The sequence below is a fragment of the Idiotropiscis lumnitzeri genome, chromosome 1 (assembly GCF_059441095.1).
Source record: "Idiotropiscis lumnitzeri isolate Australia: NSW breed Sydney's pygmy pipehorse chromosome 1, RoL_Ilum_1.0, whole genome shotgun sequence".
Taxonomy (NCBI): Eukaryota; Metazoa; Chordata; class Actinopteri; order Syngnathiformes; family Syngnathidae; genus Idiotropiscis; species Idiotropiscis lumnitzeri.
Window position 1 is genome coordinate 1,043,645 of NC_142391.1, and position 20,628 is coordinate 1,064,272.

Below are 20,628 nucleotides of genomic sequence, written 5' to 3' on the forward strand. Positions count from 1 at the left end.
CATGGCAAATATGTGACACGTGTAATGCCTTCTAGAACATAGCGAGTCGTTCTTTTCCAGAAGCTCTCAATAGGTTGTCTTAGAGAACAACTCTTGCACCTTGCAGAACATCTCATGTGGCGGCCTTCAAGAACACTTCAAGCTAGTTTATATTCTCTGTTTTTGTACACGTCAAGTGTTTTCCGCTCAACAACGAACTGAAGCTGCGTTTAACCTTCTCGCCGACTCCTTCTCACAAGCGTTAGCGCAAGGATACGCGGCGTTCCCTCGGTGCGACACACCAGGTAGATGCAGGCGGCCATGACGTGCGCCGACTTGCGTCCGCACGTCAGGTGCTTGGCGAGCGCCATCTTGTAGAAGTTGAAGGCCGTGTCCAGGCAATGCTGGTTCAGCTGAAGTTGGTGGCCCAGGACGCTGATGTGCTGCTTAGCTACAAACACAAAAGTCAAAAGGTCCGTCAACGAGCTCGGAACTCACATTCATTTAGTTTTTGCAGATGTTAGCCAATTATTTTTTTTTTGGGGGGGGGTTGTTGTTTTTTGTTGCAGTGTTTTGCACTTCAGGGCCACCACAGTATTTTAATTGTGCAAATTTATGTTTTTACGCCCCTCAAAATACATTTCAAATATCATTACGGCCCGCAACAAAATCAAATCAATAGTTTGAGATCTGTAAAAGTTGGGCCACTCAAAAGTCAAGTTGGCACTGTCCTACTATTTCGATTGCTTCCCAGTGTGAGAAAAAGTTGACCAACGTCCAACTTGTCGACGTGTACCTCTGTACAGCGTCTGAGCTCGTGACTCTTTTCCCGCGTTGGCCAGATGACCGTCTCCAAACGACGGAAGCTTGGCGCCGCCTGCACACAAACAACTCCCTTAAACATTTCAGACACTCAAACTAAAAAAGGTCCCGTGTGAGACAACAGTACCCTCTTGTGGCCACTGGGTGAACTACAACAACACGCAAGCTAGAAGACGATTGCACGGGTCCAAGTTCCAAAGGAGATATGCGTGACACGTGACCGATAAACAGCAGCTGATCGACTTGATCATGAGAGTTGTCAATCAATATGTATGTGTTCCCTCATTTGCATAGAGCAAGCGGGAAAACACGCACACTGATATTTTTTGGGGGATTCATGCGCGTTGCAGCAGAGGAAGAAGATTGAAGCCTTCTGGTCTTGAACTGAGCCCTCATCCTGTTTACAGGATAACTGATCTTGTTCATCTTAAAAAATTATTCTGTAGAACTGGTCAAATTTGTCACCCCGTGTCAAGAAATCATCCTCTCGAAAAAATTGTTTTTACTTTGGAAAACTTCTCATTTATCGAATCAAAACGTTTGTTTTCCTCCACTAGAACAATTTGGGTTCAATTTCTAGAAAATCTCAAATTTCGCTGTTCTGGGAAGTGTCAGAGGCGATCATCAAAAAGGGGAGTGAGTGTTCTGTGGTTCTGCGAGGGCTTTTTTTTTTTTTTTAAATGCTGACCTTCCGAGGACACAAACTGCCCGACGGCGAGCGAGCCTCCTCCGCCCGACTCGACGAACTCCACCTCTGAGACGATGATGTTGTCCTCCAGCACGGACCCGCAGGCCATGCAGACAGCGTCTCCGCGCGCATGGTCCACGTCCACATCGGAGCTGCCGCAGTTCTTGCACGTCCGGCTCATCTCGACCGCTCTTGCGCTGAGCACAATAAAAATGTTCATTTTATTATTTTTTTTTAAATGAATGTCAACATATCTAAGGCTGCAAAGTGACAAAACATTCTGGAAAAAAGGAAGTTGCAAGAAAAACAAGCAAAATGTCAGCAAATCTAGCGAGGAAAAATATTTCTTTGGCGTCTCTGATGAGATGTGGCGAGTAGCCTAAACACGAGCGATGAACAGAACCAAAAAATGGTTGCGTGAGCAAAGCGATTTCCCCATTTTATTGCATGTTGTACAACTAACAATGGTAACTTGTTCTTAAACTTACACGACAGCAAAGAATGCTTAAATATTCAATTTGTCATGCAAGTTGAGAAATACACACAAAGGCACATGAAGTAACCGTTTTCTTTTCAATTGCCATCTCTTTGTTGGAGGACCGTTCTAAGAAGTGAATTTTTGGTTGTCAGGTGGAACCCATGAATTGGCGTTGTCGTCACATCATGCAACAAACACACTGAGAAACATTTTACAAAATAATTCATTTGAATGCAATTATAACAATAAAAATAGACACAAACCACCCAAGAAATCACAAAGCACAGTTCATTTGCATTTAATCGGTTTGTATTTGTAATTTTCCCATGTTAAAAAGCGGCGTGCATTTTACTTTGGAGTCAGCCAGCCCTCCCTCAAGCGCCTCCAACTGGTCCAAATGCTGCTGCTCGTCTTTTAACCGAAGCTCGGAAGACGGATCGCATCGCCCCCATCTTGGCCTCTCTTCACTGGCTCCCGGTGCACTTTCGAGTTCACTTCAAGATACTTCTGTTCGGCCTGTCATGGCCTCGCCCCAGCGTACCTCTCTGAGCTCCTCCACCCCTACGCAACTGCCCGCTGCCTCAGGTCTGCGGACCAAATGCTGCTGGAGGTGCCGAAGACTAAGCGCAGCCTCAATGGGGGGGATTGTGCCTTTTCTGTTGCCAATTCTTCCCTACGGAATGAGCTTCCATTAAATGTTAGGCAAGCCCCGCCCCCTCTCTGTCCGCTTTTGAAGACACATTCATATTCTTTAGCTTTCGACTCAACATGAGACTGTCGCTAACGTATTCATGCGTTTTAATGGGTGTTCCAATTTCCTGCTAATTAATATTAGACAATATAGAAAGTGCTTTTTACAGCTCCAGCTTTTATTGTATTGTATATTGCAATAGTTATATCAAATGCACTTGATGAACACACAGACCTACTACGCAACTGTATTTTGGCCATCGTGTTAGTGGGCTAAGAATATTTTGTTCCAAGTTCTATTTGGAATCAAAAGCTTCAGAAGTACTGCGCCTCGATAATTAAATTAAATAATTCAATATATTATATTTGAATAATTAAAATACAACGTCGTTCATTTAGCGACGCTTTGAAAGTTGAATTTCTTCGCCAAGTGCATGACGTCGCAGAGACGCGACCGTTACGTCGGCTTCGCCATGACAGCGCTTTCAAAGGCATTTCGACGTCGCGACTTTCAAATGAATTAAAAGTTGCAGTCGAATCAGAGTTTCACAGACATGGAAGGCCGTCGAGGAAAGTGACAATTGTGGACGTACCTCGTTTAGCCGGCTAGCTACGTGGCACCGCCGTCCGTTGCTCGCTCTCCGGCCACGCGTCACTTCGCCGACGCCTCCTGAAGGAAAAAAAAAAAGAGCCCACGAAGACACACTTTATTCGGAAATGGAAAGTGGCGTGACGCAAGGTAGCGAAAAGCCGGTGGACACTTCACACGTGCCCGCGCGTGCACGTTACGTACCTGAAATGCAGCGTGGAGTAACGTGCGCGTGACCGCCGCCCCCCTCCCCTCCCCTCAAAACGGATTGTCTTTCTCTGCGTTCGTAAAAGCACCCACAAATTGGAACGTGTGCAAATGTCATGGGAAAAAACAAACACTTTCTTTACAACACACACGCGCTCTCAAAAGCACGTGTGCGTGCCTGCGCGCTGGGACGATACCAACTGAGCTCAAAAGGGAGGGGTGCTCGAGTCAGCTCAGGTTCGATTGAAAAAAAAATATTTTGAAAGTGAGTTTGGAACATTTTTAACATCAAAATGTCTCACTTTTAAGACATTTCGATGTTTCAAATTGTCCGCGTGACGCGAATCAGAAACTCACAAAAGTTCCCCAAGCACCTTTTCGATTACACGACATTACGTCAGAAATGTTGACGTTTATTTTCAAAATGCGCTTTTTGTAGACACAAAACATAACATTTGTGTTCCTATTATAAAATGAAGACAGAAAATGGCACTTTGGTCTTTTGTCAATTTGATATTTTAGTGTTCATCAACATAAAATGTAATTATGTTTAACAGGAATGTCCTACAAAATTCCATAAAATTGTTCGACCATGGCTGTCATTTAAACACACATTTGCATACAAAACGCCCAGGACAAATTTAACATTTGCATTATTCACATGTTCAGAAAATTGTTTTCGAGCATACATACATTTAATATAAAATTTATGAAAGCAAATATTCATTTTACTCGACCTATGACAATTTCAAATAAATTAAAAAAAGTCCTAAATAATTTACAAAGTTGTTATTTTGAGGTGTCCAGCAATTTTTTTAGCAATATGAATGTCATTTTAAAAATTGGTTAGTATTTACATCAACCACAAGACATTTTGTCAAACATGTTGAGAATGATCACAAAATTTTTTAAATTTTAACAATTTTAGCACATTACTCTCAATTTGAAAACATGTCCAGAATTTTTTGGGGAGGACAATCCTCAAGAATTCATGCATACATGAGGGCATAACATAATGCGGTGCATTGGAAAAGTCCAAAGTAGGAAATGCTTTTTATTCCCATTTGCTGTCAATAAATGAGATGCTGGCTTACAAATGCCGGCACCTTACAAGTGCACACAAAAACAAGAAACTCTCGCTTGTTTAGTGAAGCTCTTCTCAACTGTTGGGCAATGAGCATAGAAAAATACTTTTAGCAGCAGTGTTACAAAATGAAGAACATTTTGTCAGCCAAACTTGATTGGCCTTCATCTGCTTGGATTTGTGCTCTTCGCAGACATCCTTCATACGAAACAGAATCCAAAAGAGAAAAGTCAAAGTCTTGAGCGCGCATGCGTCGTCTTCTCAGAAGACAGCCGGGATGTCGACAAAATGGAACAAACGGATCATTTCCCAGACCCCCTGACCTTTAACCTTCCCAAAGGACAAGGCTTACATGGACCCTGCAGGTCATTCAGATGGAACAAAAACAATGAAAATGCAAATTACTTAAAATAAAACACAAATTCTTTAGCTTCTAAATTCAAAACATTTCTTTACAATATTACGTCCCATGGCTCTTCACTAGTCAAAGCAGCAAAATCCGCAGGGGCGGCCATTTGCCCTTTCGGGGGTGTGAAAATGCTCAGGTAACGACCAATCATAGCTCAGCTTCACAAAACAGGTGAAATGCAGAATGCAAAAACATTTTGTGGGACTGACTTCACAAAAACGTTTGCTATATTTAAAATGTGGATCATGCTACTTGCTAACATAAACAGCGCAAATTGAGAAAGGTCATGAAAAAAAGAAACAACCAAAAGATAAAATAGCATTTTGAGCCAGGACCCCAACTGATCGGCGAATGTGTGAGGGTCCACTGCAACGACTTGTTTAAAGATAATCTTTTTATTTCATCATTCCCATTACAAACAAACAAAACAAATACAACTTTGGTGGCCGTGCACGAATCGGTGGCGATACGAGCCAGCTGAAATTTTGAGGCTCCAATCGGACGCTTGGAATATTGTTGGCATGATTTGTCAGAGATAAACGATGGGAGAGCGAAAATACGTGCGAGACGCGTCGCGTTATGTGGCGAGTGGCAAATTGACAGCGTGCATGCCGCCGCAAACATCACGGACAGTTTTCGTCAACTTTTTTTTTTGGGCCGGATTTCACCTTCTGTTCAAATCGAAAAAAAAAAAGCCCAATTTAAAACGATAGTGAACCGTCTAATCCCAACCAACGGTCCCAAGCCCATTCCGAGCATTCTCATCCAAACCTCTCAAACTTGTGATATTCTAAAACCACGTCAACTTCAAAGCCTCTGAAAAGTTTTTGTTCCCAAACAAAGTCAAGGTGCACGTTGACGACCCCTGAGGTACCCCTGAGGTCCAAAGCACAAAGGCGAGGAAGACCAACACTGAGAAGTCAAAAGACGCGCATCCAAACACCTCCAAGATGACATTTCCCACAATGCCTTTTCACATCCACACACTTTCAGTCCAGGAAGTGACGTCATCGCCTGCCCGCTGAGCGTCGTACGACAAACACCAAGACAAGATGGCCGACGTCAGAAGTAGAAAATAAGGAGGCAACTTTGAAGAAAGGAGAAAAATATTCTTTGGGCGACGACGTCGAGTCCCCAAGTGAAGACTCACTGGTGTTCCTGAGACTTGCAGAGGAGCTTGGCCGCCTGCAAAAGGAACGAGAGGTTAAAGAGAGCGGTCGCCATTGGATGCGGTTGTCGGACCTTGTGCATGGCCAGCAACCACAACTCGGCCGCCTTCTTCTCTTCTTCGCTGGGGGCGGCGTCCAGTCGCAGCAGCTCAACGTCCTGCGAGCCCGACGGCTTGTACTTGACGAGCATGCCGATGGCACGCTGAGATGTGCCTGCGCGCGCAAGCACAAATACACCATTGGCGTGAGCGTCGATGCCAACGCGACACAGGAAATGACAAAGTGACGATTGATGACGCCACAATTAAAAAAAAAAAACTTTAGCTTTAATGCCAACACTGCACAGCAAAAGATCAGAATCGGACATTAGCTTTCGTGCTAATGTCAGCGATAAGAGCGCTAGCTAGACCAGCGCGCTGTATTAGCCCGGCTAACAGGCGTCCATGTTGCGTGGGGCGACTACCCTTCATAAGTAACGAAAGCTCAGTTGTAACTTGCTCAATTCACAGCCAATTTTATGAGATTTATTTCTCCGTCAATGCTAAGAACAGTTATGACAAAAAAAAAAAAAGCTCCATTTTCATTTCTATTCGAAATGTTATTTGTAGATCCCTGGTCAAAATTGACTTGCCGTTCACACACATGGAACGCCTTTGCATCTCCTGGCTTAGCGTCAAGGTCAAAAGGACGTTACGTTACGTCACAACTACCCATGTTCATGTCTCTGCTTAACGCTAACATTAGCATTATTGCTAAGGACAAACCCAAAAAGTGCGAGTACAACACACATTGCAAAAATGCCCACATTGGACAGAAGTGAAAGAAAACGATAACAAAAAGCTCTTGAAAGTGATGACGGACAGACGCCCAAGCATTTCAAATCAAAAAGGCACCACGATGAATGCATGTTTAGTATTAGCGTTAGCATTAACGCTAAGACTACACAGGATGTGCTTCAACCGCAAATTCATTTGGAAGAAGAAATGAAATGCAAACACCGGCATGCATTTGCAATCCAACCAAACACATTTAGCATTAGCATTCATGCTAACACTCGCAAAAGTTCTTTGGGAGTCAGAACATTTGGAGTTCAAACGTTGCGGGCGCAAGGACGGCCGACGTGCGGCGCTAACCTTCGCAGGCGCACCCGGCGTCCAGCAAGCTGCCGCCAGCGTCCGACTCATTCTCTGACAGCAAGAAGGACAAACCGGACCCGACCAGTCAAAAGCAGCAGAAAGGAGAAGAGGTGCAAGAGTTAAAACTCGACTCAGCATTCTCGGCAAACGTAATGACGCGCGCGGGTTCGGCCACGCCAAAGTCGGGACAAGATGAAAGCCGCAACGACCGATCGAGCGACCGCTTGTCAACGTCTTGGAGGCCCGTTCACGCAGCATTTGCTTTTTACACAGAACGGTTGTCAAGCTCCCCGTCACTCACTCACCTGAGGGATTGGTCGTGTCGGTCACCACCTGAATGCTGATGATGCGCGACAACTCCACCTCAAAGTTGTTTTTGCCGTCCAGAAACAAGTACCTGACAAGTTGAGCATGTGGCACGTTACGTGAGCAGGCATATATTCTTTATCCTCTGCCACCAATATTCCGACGTACGTGTCCCGTATTCACACCAGCACAAACTCAGGAGCTCTTTCTCTTTCACGATGCAATCACTCTTTTTTTTTTTTTTAACTCATAACAAGGATGTTCACAAATTCAGAAATTTCAGGCTTTTAAATTGAGACGGTGAATGTCAGCATGTCAAGCAAATGTGCGCATTCATTTGGGAATGTTTTATAAAAAAAAATAAAATAAAAAAAAATTAAATTGGGGGATTTTGGTCATGTTAAAATACATCCCCCGCTCGTCTATTTCTCATTCCACCTTTTGAAGGAACAGCTATCACCCAGAAGTTTGCAGTTGACTCTTCTATTGTTTTTTTCGTGGAAAATATGGAATTGTAGGAAAACATTTGGATTTTAAATTTTTTTTAATTTTGTCACTGTTTTGTTATTTTTAAATGGTTTATATCCGTTGAAAAATGCAAAAGGAGCAGAACAGCGTAATTTTTGTCGCAGAATAGCGTGTGAAGACCAATTGATATTTTTTTTGTTTGTGTCGTGCGTAAAAAGTGGTCACCTGTGGTTGCTGGAGAGGCGGGAGGTCATGGATGCGCTCTTGTCGGACATTCCCAGAGTGACCAGGAAGGCACTTCCTGTACAATTACACACAAACAAGAAATGATGTCACATAGGGATGTGCGGTTATTAGATCGAAAATTGCACGGTATGATACTGTCTTGATATTCATGTCAAAAAACACTAAAAATGTTAAAAAAAAAAAAAGCCCCCAATGTTCAATTTAAAAGACTGACTGTCAGCAAGAATAAAAAAAAAAATAAATAAATAAAAATAATCACACTTCTCTGACATAACGTCACACTAAGGCAACGCAATTACTCCAAATTCAATTACCATTATTACAGTCAGCGTTTACAAAAATTGGCATCATCGTAAAAAAACAAGCAATAGATACATATAAAATTGTTTACATTTTACAATGTCTAATACTATAGTGAGTAGACTTGAGTTAAAATGTGGGCGTTCTATTGAAATTGTTTCTTTAAATGTTACAACAGTTCTCAGGCCAATTTAGAAATGAATCAATTGTAAAATGTTTCTTTATACATGGAATTCAAATTTAATACCTTTTTGAAATTGTTTGAAGATAAAGTCCATTTAATTTCTCTTAATATTGTTTATACATTTGTTTTTGTTTTGGACCCCCCCGCCTCCCAAAAAAAAATCATTTGAAGATTTCAATTATGACTAAAACATGACAAGAAATTTGAACGCAAGCTCGCTCGCTCGCTCAATGCTCACCTGCCATGAGCACTTTGATCTGCTTGTCGTAGAAATCGCTCTCCTTTTGTGACAGCAGGCTGCATTGGGAGCACTGCCTGACCGGGTCCACAAAGCTCATGCGGGGCAGCGCCACCTTCTTACTGCAGCACTTGTCGCAGAAGCAGCGGCCGCAACGCCGGCAGTGGTGCTGCGCGGGGAAAAAGACATGCTTCAAAACTGTTTGCTGACGTGACAAACACGATAAAGACAAAAATCATACAGACCTTACGCTTGATGAAGTCAAACCTGGTCTCGCACTGCATACATTTTTGACACTGAGGGCGAAACAAGAAGTGGTAAGACAGCATGCTGACCAAAGTGGAAAGAAGTGAAAACTGTTGATCCTCCTCATGCTCAATTCACTGACTTGATTTACAAACAACTGGATTCTTGAATAACAATAACCAGGACCTGTGTTTCTGAACATGCATTCGCAAACTGAATTTTCATATAAAAATGATCTTGGATTATACACTGTTGGTACGAGGTGTCAAGGCGGGATTATTTTAATTGTATTTTTTTATGCACTTAATTGAGCCACTGGGATTCTAACGAGAGCAAGCTAACACCAGTTTGTCATTTTTAGGTTAAGTGCAGAGAAAGTCAAATTGCGTCTCTTTCGGATAAATACTGGTCGGAAAAAAAAAAAAAAAAATCAAAGCTTAGTTCCACTTTTGACCTACAGGGGGAGTGTCCCTAATTGCGCATGTAAACTCCAACGTGAAGTAAGTCACGTTAAGGACAGTGAGCCTTTGCAAGTTGCATTAAAGTCATTGCATAAATTGAAAAAACAAAAAACATTGAGTTAGTAAAGGATTCCCTTGCCTTTCACTTTATGGCGTGTTTGTCTTCAAAGTGTGTACAAACAGTACAGCAGCTTTGCCAAAAAGATAAACAAAGCTTTCATGTCACGTCAAATAATTTCGTCTGTCATTTGAACCACACTCTCAATGTTTAAAAGAAATATTTGAGGCGAAAAAAAAGCTTTAATTTTAGTGTGTTAGCTTAACCTGCTGGCGAACAAGTCCGGTCAATTTGGGCGAATTTTACACGTGCCCCAACCGGATGCTTGTCACGCAATTCAAAATAAGAGATTCGATTTAACCGCCACAAAACACTTTGCGTGATTTTGCTTATACAACACTGTACATTATGATTAAATACTACAAGAGATGGATTTTATTTCGACTTAATTCTATGCTAAGGTTTTCTTCCAAAATACCGCAAACAATTTACTTCTTAAGATTTCAACGGAAACGTGCTGTGTGCTACATGCCAGCTTGTCTTAAAGCAGCTTCGGGTAGAACAAAAATAAGTAAACAAGGGCTCACTTCTTTGTCGGGAACCCATCTGGGTTCGTCCAGGCAGAAGGGACTTTTGAAGGCTCCATTCTCAGCCACCATGCGGAGGCCACTCGGGCTGCGGACCAGCTTCTTGCCGTCGGGTACCGAAGACATTTTTCGTCGTTCTCCTCTTCGTCTTTTTGGCTTCTGTGGAAGACTGGCACTGACCTCGGACACGCCCCCGGCCCGCCGGATTGGCAGGCCGCAGGACCAATGACGGTGCACGGATCGCGTCACGTGGTTTAAAGCGCTAGTTTGCTGTTTGGGGCCGTCGCGCCTATTCGACACGTTTGCAAACTTTTTTGCGTTGCGCCGCAAAAAAACGTCACGACTTGCGCTCGTTACTGTTTGTTGTTCACAACGTTGCCAAGGTGACAGCAAATCGCTTTTGAGCAAATTATCAACCTTTTGACCTTTTTTTTGCTTTTAGATGATAGACGTTGGTCATTTTGAACAAAGCAAGCTTGTGAATAGAGGACAAAACGATGTATCGGGGAATAGATTTATAAATTAGTACATTTTTTTTAATTGCATTTTTGGACGATAAATGTCATTTAAAAAGTACATTTACACAGGAATAGGCGTAAATATTCACTTTAGCAGCACTGTCGAAAATGTTCCTTAATTTTTAAAAATAAATCTGCAATAATCATAAAGGCAAACGTCCACAAGGAGAATTGGTAATTGCGCTAAAACAAAATAAAAAATTACGGGGGATGTGTGCTTTTGTCACATTCTGAAAACAAAACAAAACTTTTTTTTTAGATTAAAGAAATATAAAATATTTATATGGGTTATTAGCTGGCTACGTTGCAGAATGAAAACATATTTAGATTTGACCAAAATGTGTCCCAAAAAGCTAAAAACCAAATTTATGGGAGATTATAATGACAAATTTTAATATTTGGATTTTTTTTTAGTCATCGCTGGAAAACAAACAACATTTGTTTGCCAATTGTTACATGTCGTGCCACCTAACGTGCAGCAGATGGCGCTAAAGAAACCATTGAGAGCATCCAAATGACAACTAGATAACAAAGCACACCACCGTTTTATTTTTCACTGACACGACTCACTGCATTATGACGCTATTCACATTTTGCACAAAGTCGTTGCCACTCACACGTCGTAGTTTTGATACATTTAAACCTTTTGTGCGTGTGTGTCAGCTTTCAAACATGGAATTCTTGTCGCGCTACATTCATGACATCATCACTGTGCGCCAGCCGCTGCTATCGTTTGTCAGTGCGTCGACGCCCCCCGCCCCCCAAAAAAGACCGATCAACAGTCGCTGGAACTTTACAAATCGTGCGTCGTTCGAATGTTTCCTTTTTTTTTTTTGTAAAAGACAGTAAGAGTTGCCAATGTCAGGCTCCAGACACATTTGGACACATGAACAGCAGACAAGCAAGCAACATCAAACGAATTGCACAAACCCTGCAAAAGTAGCAAAATATAAGAACAGTGGGGGGGATTCCTGCAAGAAATCTTAGGTTACGTTAGCTAATGTTTTGGTCACGCGTGTGTTGTGGATTGTATACAATCAAAAGTGGAAGATTTGCACGCCAAAGACTACATCAAATCCTCAACTTTTTTTCCTCGTTATCACACTGCAATTACATTTGCAAAAAAAAAAAAGAATACAAATTCCAGGTAGAAATGTGGGGAATAAGAAATGTCTACATTTTACATTTCAAATTGCAATTTACCATATTGTTTTGCAATTTTTTTTCTTGTAAAATTACTTATTTTTTTTTTAGTTTTTCTTTAAAACTTTTCTATTGATTTTCAAATTTTTTCAATTACAACTACATATATATATATATATATAGAGAGAGAGAGAGATAAAAGGGTGATTATTCTTGAGACTTTTCTTCACATTTAACGACATTTTTTGTTCACAATCCAAACTTTATTGTGATGAGTCTTTTTTTTTTAATTTAGTAAAATAAAAACGTAAAGTTACCACGTTATTTCATAAAATTCAAACTTTCGTTTTGAGTATTTTTTTTCCTTACATAAACGTACATCCTTTTTCTTGAAATCTTGACACTTTTTGACTCTTGCTGACTGTTGTTATTTTGAGTTGTAAAGTTACAACCTATTTCGACAAAACTCCCAAATTTTCTTTTTTTTTTTTTTAATTAGATTTTTTTGTCATATACATTAACTTCCTTAAAAATATTGTTCATGTTTCATACTCATAAAATACAAACTGTATTGCGCGGAGACAACACTTTTTTTTGTAAAATTCAAATGTGAAATATTAAAATTGATGAAAGTCCAACTTTAATTCTTGTGTGTTACCTTTTTTGGTCACGAGTATACTTTGTTTAAAAACAAAACCAAAGTGACTTTTTCCATGGAAGACACCAACTTTTTCTTGTCATTTTTTGACTCTTAGACACTGGCTGCTGTCTTCGAATTTTGACTTAATTCTCATAAAATCACAACTCCTTTACGTCGTGTGTGTACATGTCAGCATACAAATGTCAGACTTTTCCCCGTATAAGTTCACCAAAGCCACTTTTCTCCTAGAAAATAACGTTAGTGCGGGAAAAGTCCGTCGCCTCAATGTGCCCGTTGGCCAACAATTGTCATTTGCAAAAAGTTTTTAATCAAATGTTTTTTACCCAGTCACGCTGGACTGGTAAGACTTTGAGTGACATTAAGGAGCTACAGCAGCCACGTTGTTCCCACCAGCAAGCTTGGCCTCCGAGTGTAAAAAGTCGTATTTACAAGTAGTAGTAAAGCGGCGTGTGACCAAGCGCGCCATGGTGGCAGGGGTCAACGTGCCAGGTCAGTGTGGCTGGCGCTCAGGTCGCGAGTCTTCCTCAGCCCATGATTTGGTTCCTGGATGGCACGGAAAACACAACAATTACTCCAACGGATCCAAAACGCAGATGACGTCAAAAAGATCCATGCGAACCGGGCTGCCAATGAAATGAGGGAAAGATGCTTCCAACATTGCTCACAAAGCTAAAGTCAAACAAATCAGTTCAAAAGGTGGAAAAAAACCCCAATGAATTATGAGGAACATTTGAGTGACTGAGAACTAGAGCGAGCTCACTGCACGCTTGAGAAAAAGCACAATCTTGCAGATGAAGGCTCGTGGAAATTGAGATGTAGTTCCAATGATGACATGTAGGGGGCATTCAGCACTTTTCCTGATCAACTAGCGCAACGCTGTGCCAATTCCCATTTTCAAGCAGTGGCGGAGCGAGAATTTTATCCTGCTAGTCGCTAATTTGATGTCAAACGCCACCAATCGAAGCTAGTTGCTAATGTTAGCTTCATCAAAGCGCACACTTATTTAAGACAACTTGGAACTAAAACAAAAACATGACTGACGTCATCAAGAAAGGTTGAAATGGAAAAAAAAACCTGACCGTAGCTAGCTGGATGCTAACATTAGCATGATCATTGTGCACTCGGCCGAGTAACGGCCTTCACATTGCGATTGTGTGGAAAACAAAACGAAACAAACGCGCAGCACATTTTTCAACCAACTAAAAAATATATTTGGGGAATTAAGTCGTGGAAAAAAAGAACTATGCGATGTTAAACATGAGATTGTTCAAAAGTCAACTCTTATTCCGCATTAAAATGTGAGCTGGATGGCAACATGCTGTTCTCAATCTTTCAAGATGAACGACAACACGTCAAAAAGTTGCAAATTGAAGTGGAAATTGTTGACGTTTCACACTTAAAAATGTTTTCACTCTATTTGAGAGTCGTCATTTTAGGAGAAAAAAGTTTCAAAACAAAATGATCTAACGTCTTAATTTGATGTGAAACATGTTCATTTGGCGTAAAATTTACACACGTGTATTTAAAAAGATGCAACGTTAAAGGAATGTTCTAATTTCAAATGAAAAAACGTCACTGGAAAAAAAAGTAGAGAAGCGTCTTTTTTTTTTTTTTTTAGTTTTAATTTGACCTGAAAAGGTCACAATTTTACATCCCCAAAAGTTTCACGAAAAAAAAGTTTTAATCATACATGGAAAGACAACATAACACGGAGCTTGTTTACAGCGAAAAAAAAATCTTCCTATGAGGTGTAAATTTTACAATGAAAGATTTTATTTTGTGTAAAAAAAAAAAAAAAAAAATAAATCTCTGATTTGGTTTGTGAAAATGTCTCTAGAGCGTCAAGTCGCGCTTACTTGGTCGTTGGGCTCACTTGGCGCCACCTCCGGGCTCACGTTCAGAACGCCGAGTGAGCTGGCTCGTTTCAAGCTGCGCCCCAACCCGGATGGGCGTGGCGTCGTGCAGGGGAGGGGGGGACGGGGGGGGGGGGGGAACACGCGTGTCTCGGTTAATCACACTCGGTTAGTCTCGGGGGGGCTTGGGGGGTTAGTGCAGTCGAACACACCCACGTCAACAAATGCATTCGTGTCGTGTTGCATCTTGGGAGTGATGATGACGATGACGATGATGATGAAGACAGTGACATCAAATAAAAATGTTTTTTTTCTTTTTGATAAATTAAGGTTGGCATTTTTCAAGACTTTCATTTTATGTGAAAAAAATTGTCATTTGAAATGCTAAAGTCATGAAGTCATTACTTCCATAAAACTGTTTGCATTGGACGTGAAAACGGCGAAATTTTAGGGGAAAAAAAACGTTTTACACATTCATGGAAAAATGTATCATTTTGAGGGCAAAATATAATTTGTTATGATTTCATCATCCAAGTCCGATGCGTGAGAAACAGCATCTCCTGGTTCAAAACTAACAAAATAGTTCACAAGCGGTTTGGCGTGGCGTGAAGCCACTTGCAATCTGAAAAAGAAAAAAAAATCGTTTTGCATAATTGGAGATTTTAAACATGACATTTTTATCTACAAAAGTCATAATTTTTGAATATGTGAGAACCATTTTAATCATACATGAAATCAGTCATTTTATAAAGTCACAATTAAACCTCAATAAACATTTAATGACATGGGAAAAAGTTGGAAAGTTACACACAAAAAAAAATAATTTTAATTAGTCATCAAAGTCCTAATTTAGTTTGAAAAAGTCAAAATGTCACGGGACATTCTAAATGAAAGTTGCAATTAGATGGAAAGTCTTTTCAAAAAGTTGCTTCATTATAAGCCAGATCAACGGAAAATATATCATAATTTGACGTAGAAAAAAGTACGACAATTGATAATTTAGTAAAAAAAAAGTTTAGAAATTTGAATGGAAAACATGTCAACTGTAAAAAGTGACTCATTATAAGGAGAGTGACGTAATAATCATCATCATCGTGACATCATCAACCTTCCACCAACAAGACAGGAAGCAGGAAGTGAAACCAGACCAGAGAGCACATGCGGGTCCACATTCAAGTGCCGTTTATTCTTAAATAATAAAAAAAAAACTCAATGAAAAGAACAAAATGAGCCATGCAGCAACCACAGCGTGTTCCTTTCCAAAATAAAACCAGATATCAAAATAAAAGCCCACAGCAGCCCACAGGAAGCCACCAGATGCAATAAATATTAGTGGACAAAAAAAAAAACCTAAAAGCAGACGTGCAGTTTGGCACGACAGCAGCTGCAGATTTGTCCCGTTGTTGAGGACGTCATGAAAACATGACTTCCTGTTCAAGAACTTTAGCTTTTGGTTAGTGCAGCGGGCGCCCCCCGCAGGCCTGGAGGTCCAGCGAGTCCCTCCTGGCGTCAGAGAGCAGGTGGGGAAACTTTTGGAGGATAATTACCCGGGCTTTTTGGGCTCGCCGCCGCCGCCTTTGAGTTTGCGCACCAACTTCTCGCTGCTGCGGCGGAGCGACGCTCGCAGTTTGCTGAAGGAGCCGCTACGCTTCAGCGCACCGGAGCCATCCTGACGAAGGAGGGGAGGGGAGGAGGGGAGGGGCGAGGGGAGGGGAGGAGGGGAGGGGCGAGGGGAGGGGAGGAGACAGCGCCACCCGCCGGACACAACATTAGGAACACGCACAGCATTCTTCGCCTCCACTGACAGGTTGTTAAAGGCGACAACGTGGTTGCACATCATGAACGAAAAGTCGGATTGTTGTCTTTGGAGAATCCAAATGCGTCACTCTTAAATTGGATGGTGTGACAGTAAAGAAACAAGACCAAACCAACGTGTCCAAGCGCACACTTAGTGATTTCAAACCGAGGGTCAGCCTTCGTTCCAAGAAACGTCACCAACTAAAAAGCCCGAACGATTTGTCGGCGGGCCAATTTCATAAGCCGATATTTGTGACTTTCAAAAAGCTTCAAATCAGCACGCGTTTTTTTTTGGTCTATTTTGTTTTTTTGGTCTTGTGAGTCACACCTTTGTTGTGGTTTTATATATTTTTGTTCATTCTATATATTTTTTCCCGATTACTTGCCTATGGGCATTTTATTCTGCCAAATATAGGAATCGTCATCAGCTAGGGGAAAAAAAAAAAAAATCCCAATCGGTCAGGCCCAAAGCAATACGATTGCTAAATGTCTGTCACACACACTTTGAAGGTGTTGACGGGCAAATATAAATTCCAGTTTGTCGTGATAGCAGAAGAAGAAGAAAAAAAAGCAAAAGAAGAAGATTCACACGCAAAGTTGACGTCAGCGACAAATTCAAGTTTTATTGGAAGTTAAGAAAGATGCACACGTACACGGGAAGAGGGCGAGCACAAGCAGCGGAAGAAGAAGAAGATTAGTAGTCCAGGAAGAAGAACAACAACATACGAGGAGACTTTACAGCTGCGTTTGGAATTTCTTCCCTACTCACAAAATGGCGGACGTCGACAGTTGGTCTAAAAATGCTTGGTGGGCATTTCAATGGACAACATGGCCGCATGCAAACGTCTCGGTGACATCACAAAGTGGCGTGACGCTAACCACGATTTACACGCACGTTAACTTGTCATTATTTGTTATTATTTACAGCGCTTTGGAGCGGGCATGCGCTTAGTGACGATGAAAAAACTGGGACGTGACCACTTTCAGACCTCTGCCAAGGAAAAATGCCAACACAATTGGTGTGGAAAGATGTCAGACATGTTTGAAGAGAACTGCTGAGAATGTGAAAAAGATTTCCTGATTTTGGATCCTCACTTCTTCTACGTGGCACAACGCTCCTTCGCGGTGGACATTGGTTGCTTTTGGCTTTCGATGAACTTTAACGTGTTCTCGATTGGACAATGGCAAACGTCTACATTTGTTACTTATTTGATATATCATCCACCATGTTTTTCTTTTTGATATTTAAATAGAGAAATAAAAAAAAAAAAGACAAATCAATTTGCACAGTTTAATCCTTTAACCTTTTTTCAATGTAATTTTTCTATTTTTCGATGTCATCTACAATTTCTGTTGTCAAATCAAAATTAAAAATCGAAGAAAATGTTTTGAACTATTAGCTCGGCGCATACCAAACCAAAACAGCAACTTTAAAGGTGTAATTGCAGTCATATTTTCTATATTATCGTCGGTGGCGAATGAACCACGCCTCGAGTAAAAATCATTATCGGCCTGTTGTGATGTTTTTGTTGAATTTAACGGCATTTCCCACTTCCCAGTTTGACAGAAAGACTCATCAGTCCTTATTTTTAGGTCACACGACTATGATGTCATCAGCGGGGGACGTTGCCATGTTTCCCAAGAGTGCATCTCGAGACAAAAGAAGCAGGAAGAGAAGAAGTGGACGGCGAAGAACAACAAGACGGTTACAAGTTTCATGGTGTGGCCTCTCTCGCTTTAAGACTCGTCACGACGGAACGTCCCTACTGTGATCCCCCCCCCCCAAGACCCCCCACCCTCCCTCCGTTCCCCCTCCCGGCGGCAGATGACGAAGTCATGAGATGGCGGGAAAGACAGCGAGGCGTCCATCACACAAGACGAGCGTTTAAAAGCGTTACAAGGCATCTGGAGGTTGTTAGGCCTGCTGCTCCAAGCGGCGGAGGCGGGAAAAGGAGGAGAGACAGACAGGAAGATGACGGAGAAGAGAGAGAGAGAGAGAGAGAGGTTAGGCCATGTCGAGCAACAGCAACTTCCTTTCTAACGCTCCTGTTATGTTGGCGTCGTCAATTACGTTGCCGGACATTTTTTTTTTCTGAATGTCCCGAAAGAAAACAAACAAAAAATGTCATTACGAGCCCTTTCAAATAATATCTACTGTGCGTTGCTGCGCCAAACTCAAACTTCCCTTTTGAAAGAGACATTTAACATTCAGAATGATAAATAATTTAAAATATGTCAAAGTGTATCTAGATGCATAACAATAGTTAAAATATTCAATGGCAAATAAAAGAAAATATATTTGGTCCCAGATTTTCTTTTCTTTTTAATTCAAAATGGGTCATCGTGACGTGCAACAAAAGAGCAGAGTTGAACAGAAAAAGAATGATCCGAAACTATCATAGCGAATGAAGAAAATGAGGCCGGCAGTCGATTCCATTATTTGAGATTTTTTTTTTTTTAAAAGTTATTATTTTAACGGGTCAGTTTGAGCCGCAACAAAACAGGAGAGTTAAACATGAAAAGATGTGAGCAGCCAGCCAGGCCAACATTTTCTAGGCTTGCTGTCTGCTCACCTGCGAACACATCAAGCAAAGGAGGAAACTTCCGTTAGTCGGCGATTGTGTACGTTGACATGCGCGCGCGCACGCAGCAAACATGAAGTCGGAGTACAGTACAGAGCCCATGTTGACATGGTGGAGACCAAGAGATGCATTCCATCTCACAGATAAGACTGGCTGACACAGCGGAAGATGCTGATTGGTCGTCAGAAGGGGGGGGGGTTGCTATGACAACTGTTGCTATGCAAAGTAAGATGCAGTTCTGGATGGCGTTAGTGGCGTGGAGAAGGAGGAGGGAAACACTTTTTGTTTTTTTGATGTTAGAGTACATTTCAGTCAGAGAAAGGTGTCAAAAGTGAAAGAATGACGTCGTATACTCAAAGAGGCGACAAGCACTACAAGTTACAGTACAGTGTGAAATATTCAGGTGACCTAAGAAGCATCTAGAGAACGTTTCGGTGCATGTTACGTTTTGATTGCCCAAAAAAGATGCAGAGACGTCAAAAGCCATTTTGGTATTTGACGCAACGACAGCGGTACCTTGACTTAGCGCTTCAGTTCACGCCGTGACTCAAAATGTTTTTCAACGGACAGGTTTGGAGGATGGTCGTGGCCTGTCTGGGAATATCAACTTGGCAAATTTTGAAAAAGGTTCAATTTGAGGCGTGTAATGAGTTGGTGTCGCTCACGGTGTGTTTTTTAACTTTTACGCCGCTAAATAAAGGATTTTTTTTTTTTTTGGGGGGGCCATCAAAAGCCCTTAATGTGTCTTGTTTGTAAATTTAATTTAGGTGTCACAAAATCAAAAAATACCAGCCTGAAATTCACTGTTGGGCTTGGCATGTTTCGTTTTCTTTGCGTCTTTTGTCTGCTGAAAAATGAGTCTAATCTTTTCTCTTTTTTTTTTTATGTTCAGTGATTAAATTGTCAAAGAACAAAATTTCTGGATTGAAAACGGCTGCGTGAGCAATTTCTATTTGTGTGTTTAACCGTTTGCCCGTTCGATAAATGGTTAAAATGCGGCCGAAAATGGAGTTAAAAATGTACTCCGCAAAGGTAATTTGCACTTTGTGTCCAAAAATCGTCCAAACGACGGCTCGTAACTCGGCACGCTTGTAAAATGCGGCGAGTCGAGGTACCGTCGTCCCCAAGTGCAGTCAATCAACAACATCCTCCACAAAGTGTCAAGCGTAACGGCAACGGCGAGGGCTGTGTACTGCACTTACCCCGTTCCACTCCACGCTCATACTCACTTCCTCGCCGCCATCGGGGCCGCTCTCGTACTTGACCGTGTCAGAGTTCAAGCTCTCGCGGCTGCGCTGCTTCTCGCGGGCTTCGGGCTCGCCCGGCACGTCGGCCACGCGTCGCTTGTGCGCCGTGTCCAGACCCTCGATGGAAAATGCATCCGCGAACGTGAGACTCAAGCGTTTTGATACGGCTCATTTTCGTTGGACAACACATTTTTGTCTCGGCGTGGCCACGTTTGACAAAGATGGCCATCATCAACTCTTCATCATGATTCGACAATTTCAATTTCAATAATTGTGTTTCGTCCAATTTGTGGCATTGGGAGGAAGTTGCTCTTGCTCTTTAGTATTTTTGCGAGCTGGCACACGCAAGCAAGCAACTCGTGAGGAAAACGGAAACAATTGGTCCATTTTCTAAAAACAATTTTTATCATACTATTTTTTTTTCTTTAAGCCAACTACGGTTCAAATTCATTTTGTCGCGATCATGCCTCATATCTCCAAAT

General features: G+C 41.7%; 3 protein-coding genes across 7 annotated transcripts in view; all 3 read right to left on the reverse strand.

Annotated features, from left to right (window-relative positions):
• brf1a (BRF1 general transcription factor IIIB subunit a) overlaps positions 1-3,648 on the reverse strand; it is a 29,485-nt gene extending 25,837 nt beyond the window's left edge. The window contains exons 1-5 of one of the 2 annotated variants that reach the window (XM_088309054.1): positions 3,451-3,648; positions 3,251-3,327; positions 1,490-1,686; positions 776-856; positions 257-430 (exon numbers count right to left, since the gene is read on the reverse strand). In XM_088309054.1, the coding sequence (XP_088165180.1) occupies positions 257-430; positions 776-856; positions 1,490-1,670 (436 nt within the window). In that variant the 5' untranslated portion in view covers positions 1,671-1,686; positions 3,251-3,327; positions 3,451-3,648. Of the gene's footprint in view, positions 1-256; positions 431-775; positions 857-1,489; positions 1,687-3,250; positions 3,421-3,450 lie in introns of those variants that run through there. The other variant, XM_088309046.1, reaches the window with a different exon arrangement.
• A 305-nt stretch (positions 3,649-3,953) lies between these two features.
• On the reverse strand, positions 3,954-10,533 carry zfyve21 (zinc finger, FYVE domain containing 21). Of its 2 annotated transcripts, XM_088309130.1 has the most exons (8): positions 10,346-10,533; positions 9,239-9,289; positions 8,994-9,162; positions 8,251-8,326; positions 7,557-7,648; positions 7,249-7,302; positions 6,189-6,328; positions 3,954-6,131 (listed from the first exon to the last, which is right to left on the reverse strand). In XM_088309130.1, the coding sequence occupies exons 1-8, from the start codon at positions 10,469-10,471 to the stop codon at positions 6,093-6,095; spliced, it is 747 nt and encodes a 248-aa protein (XP_088165256.1). In that variant the 5' UTR covers positions 10,472-10,533; the 3' UTR covers positions 3,954-6,092. The 2 variants fall into 2 exon arrangements, with proteins under 2 accessions (XP_088165256.1, XP_088165266.1); XM_088309140.1 differs by lacking the exon at positions 7,249-7,302 and having other exon boundaries at positions 10,346-10,531.
• An 856-nt stretch (positions 10,534-11,389) lies between these two features.
• The window catches only part of LOC148342554 (kinesin light chain 1), a 29,130-nt gene continuing 19,891 nt past the window's right edge, over positions 11,390-20,628 (reverse strand). For 2 of the 3 annotated variants that reach the window (XM_088309095.1, XM_088309078.1), the window contains 4 exons: positions 20,102-20,263; positions 16,068-16,189; positions 14,524-14,596; positions 11,390-13,210 (listed from right to left, as the gene is read on the reverse strand). In XM_088309095.1, the coding sequence (XP_088165221.1) occupies positions 13,145-13,210; positions 14,524-14,596; positions 16,068-16,189; positions 20,102-20,263 (423 nt within the window). In that variant the 3' untranslated portion in view covers positions 11,390-13,144. The remainder of the gene's footprint in view (positions 13,211-14,523; positions 14,597-16,067; positions 16,190-20,101; positions 20,264-20,628) is intronic. The other variant, XM_088309086.1, reaches the window with a different exon arrangement.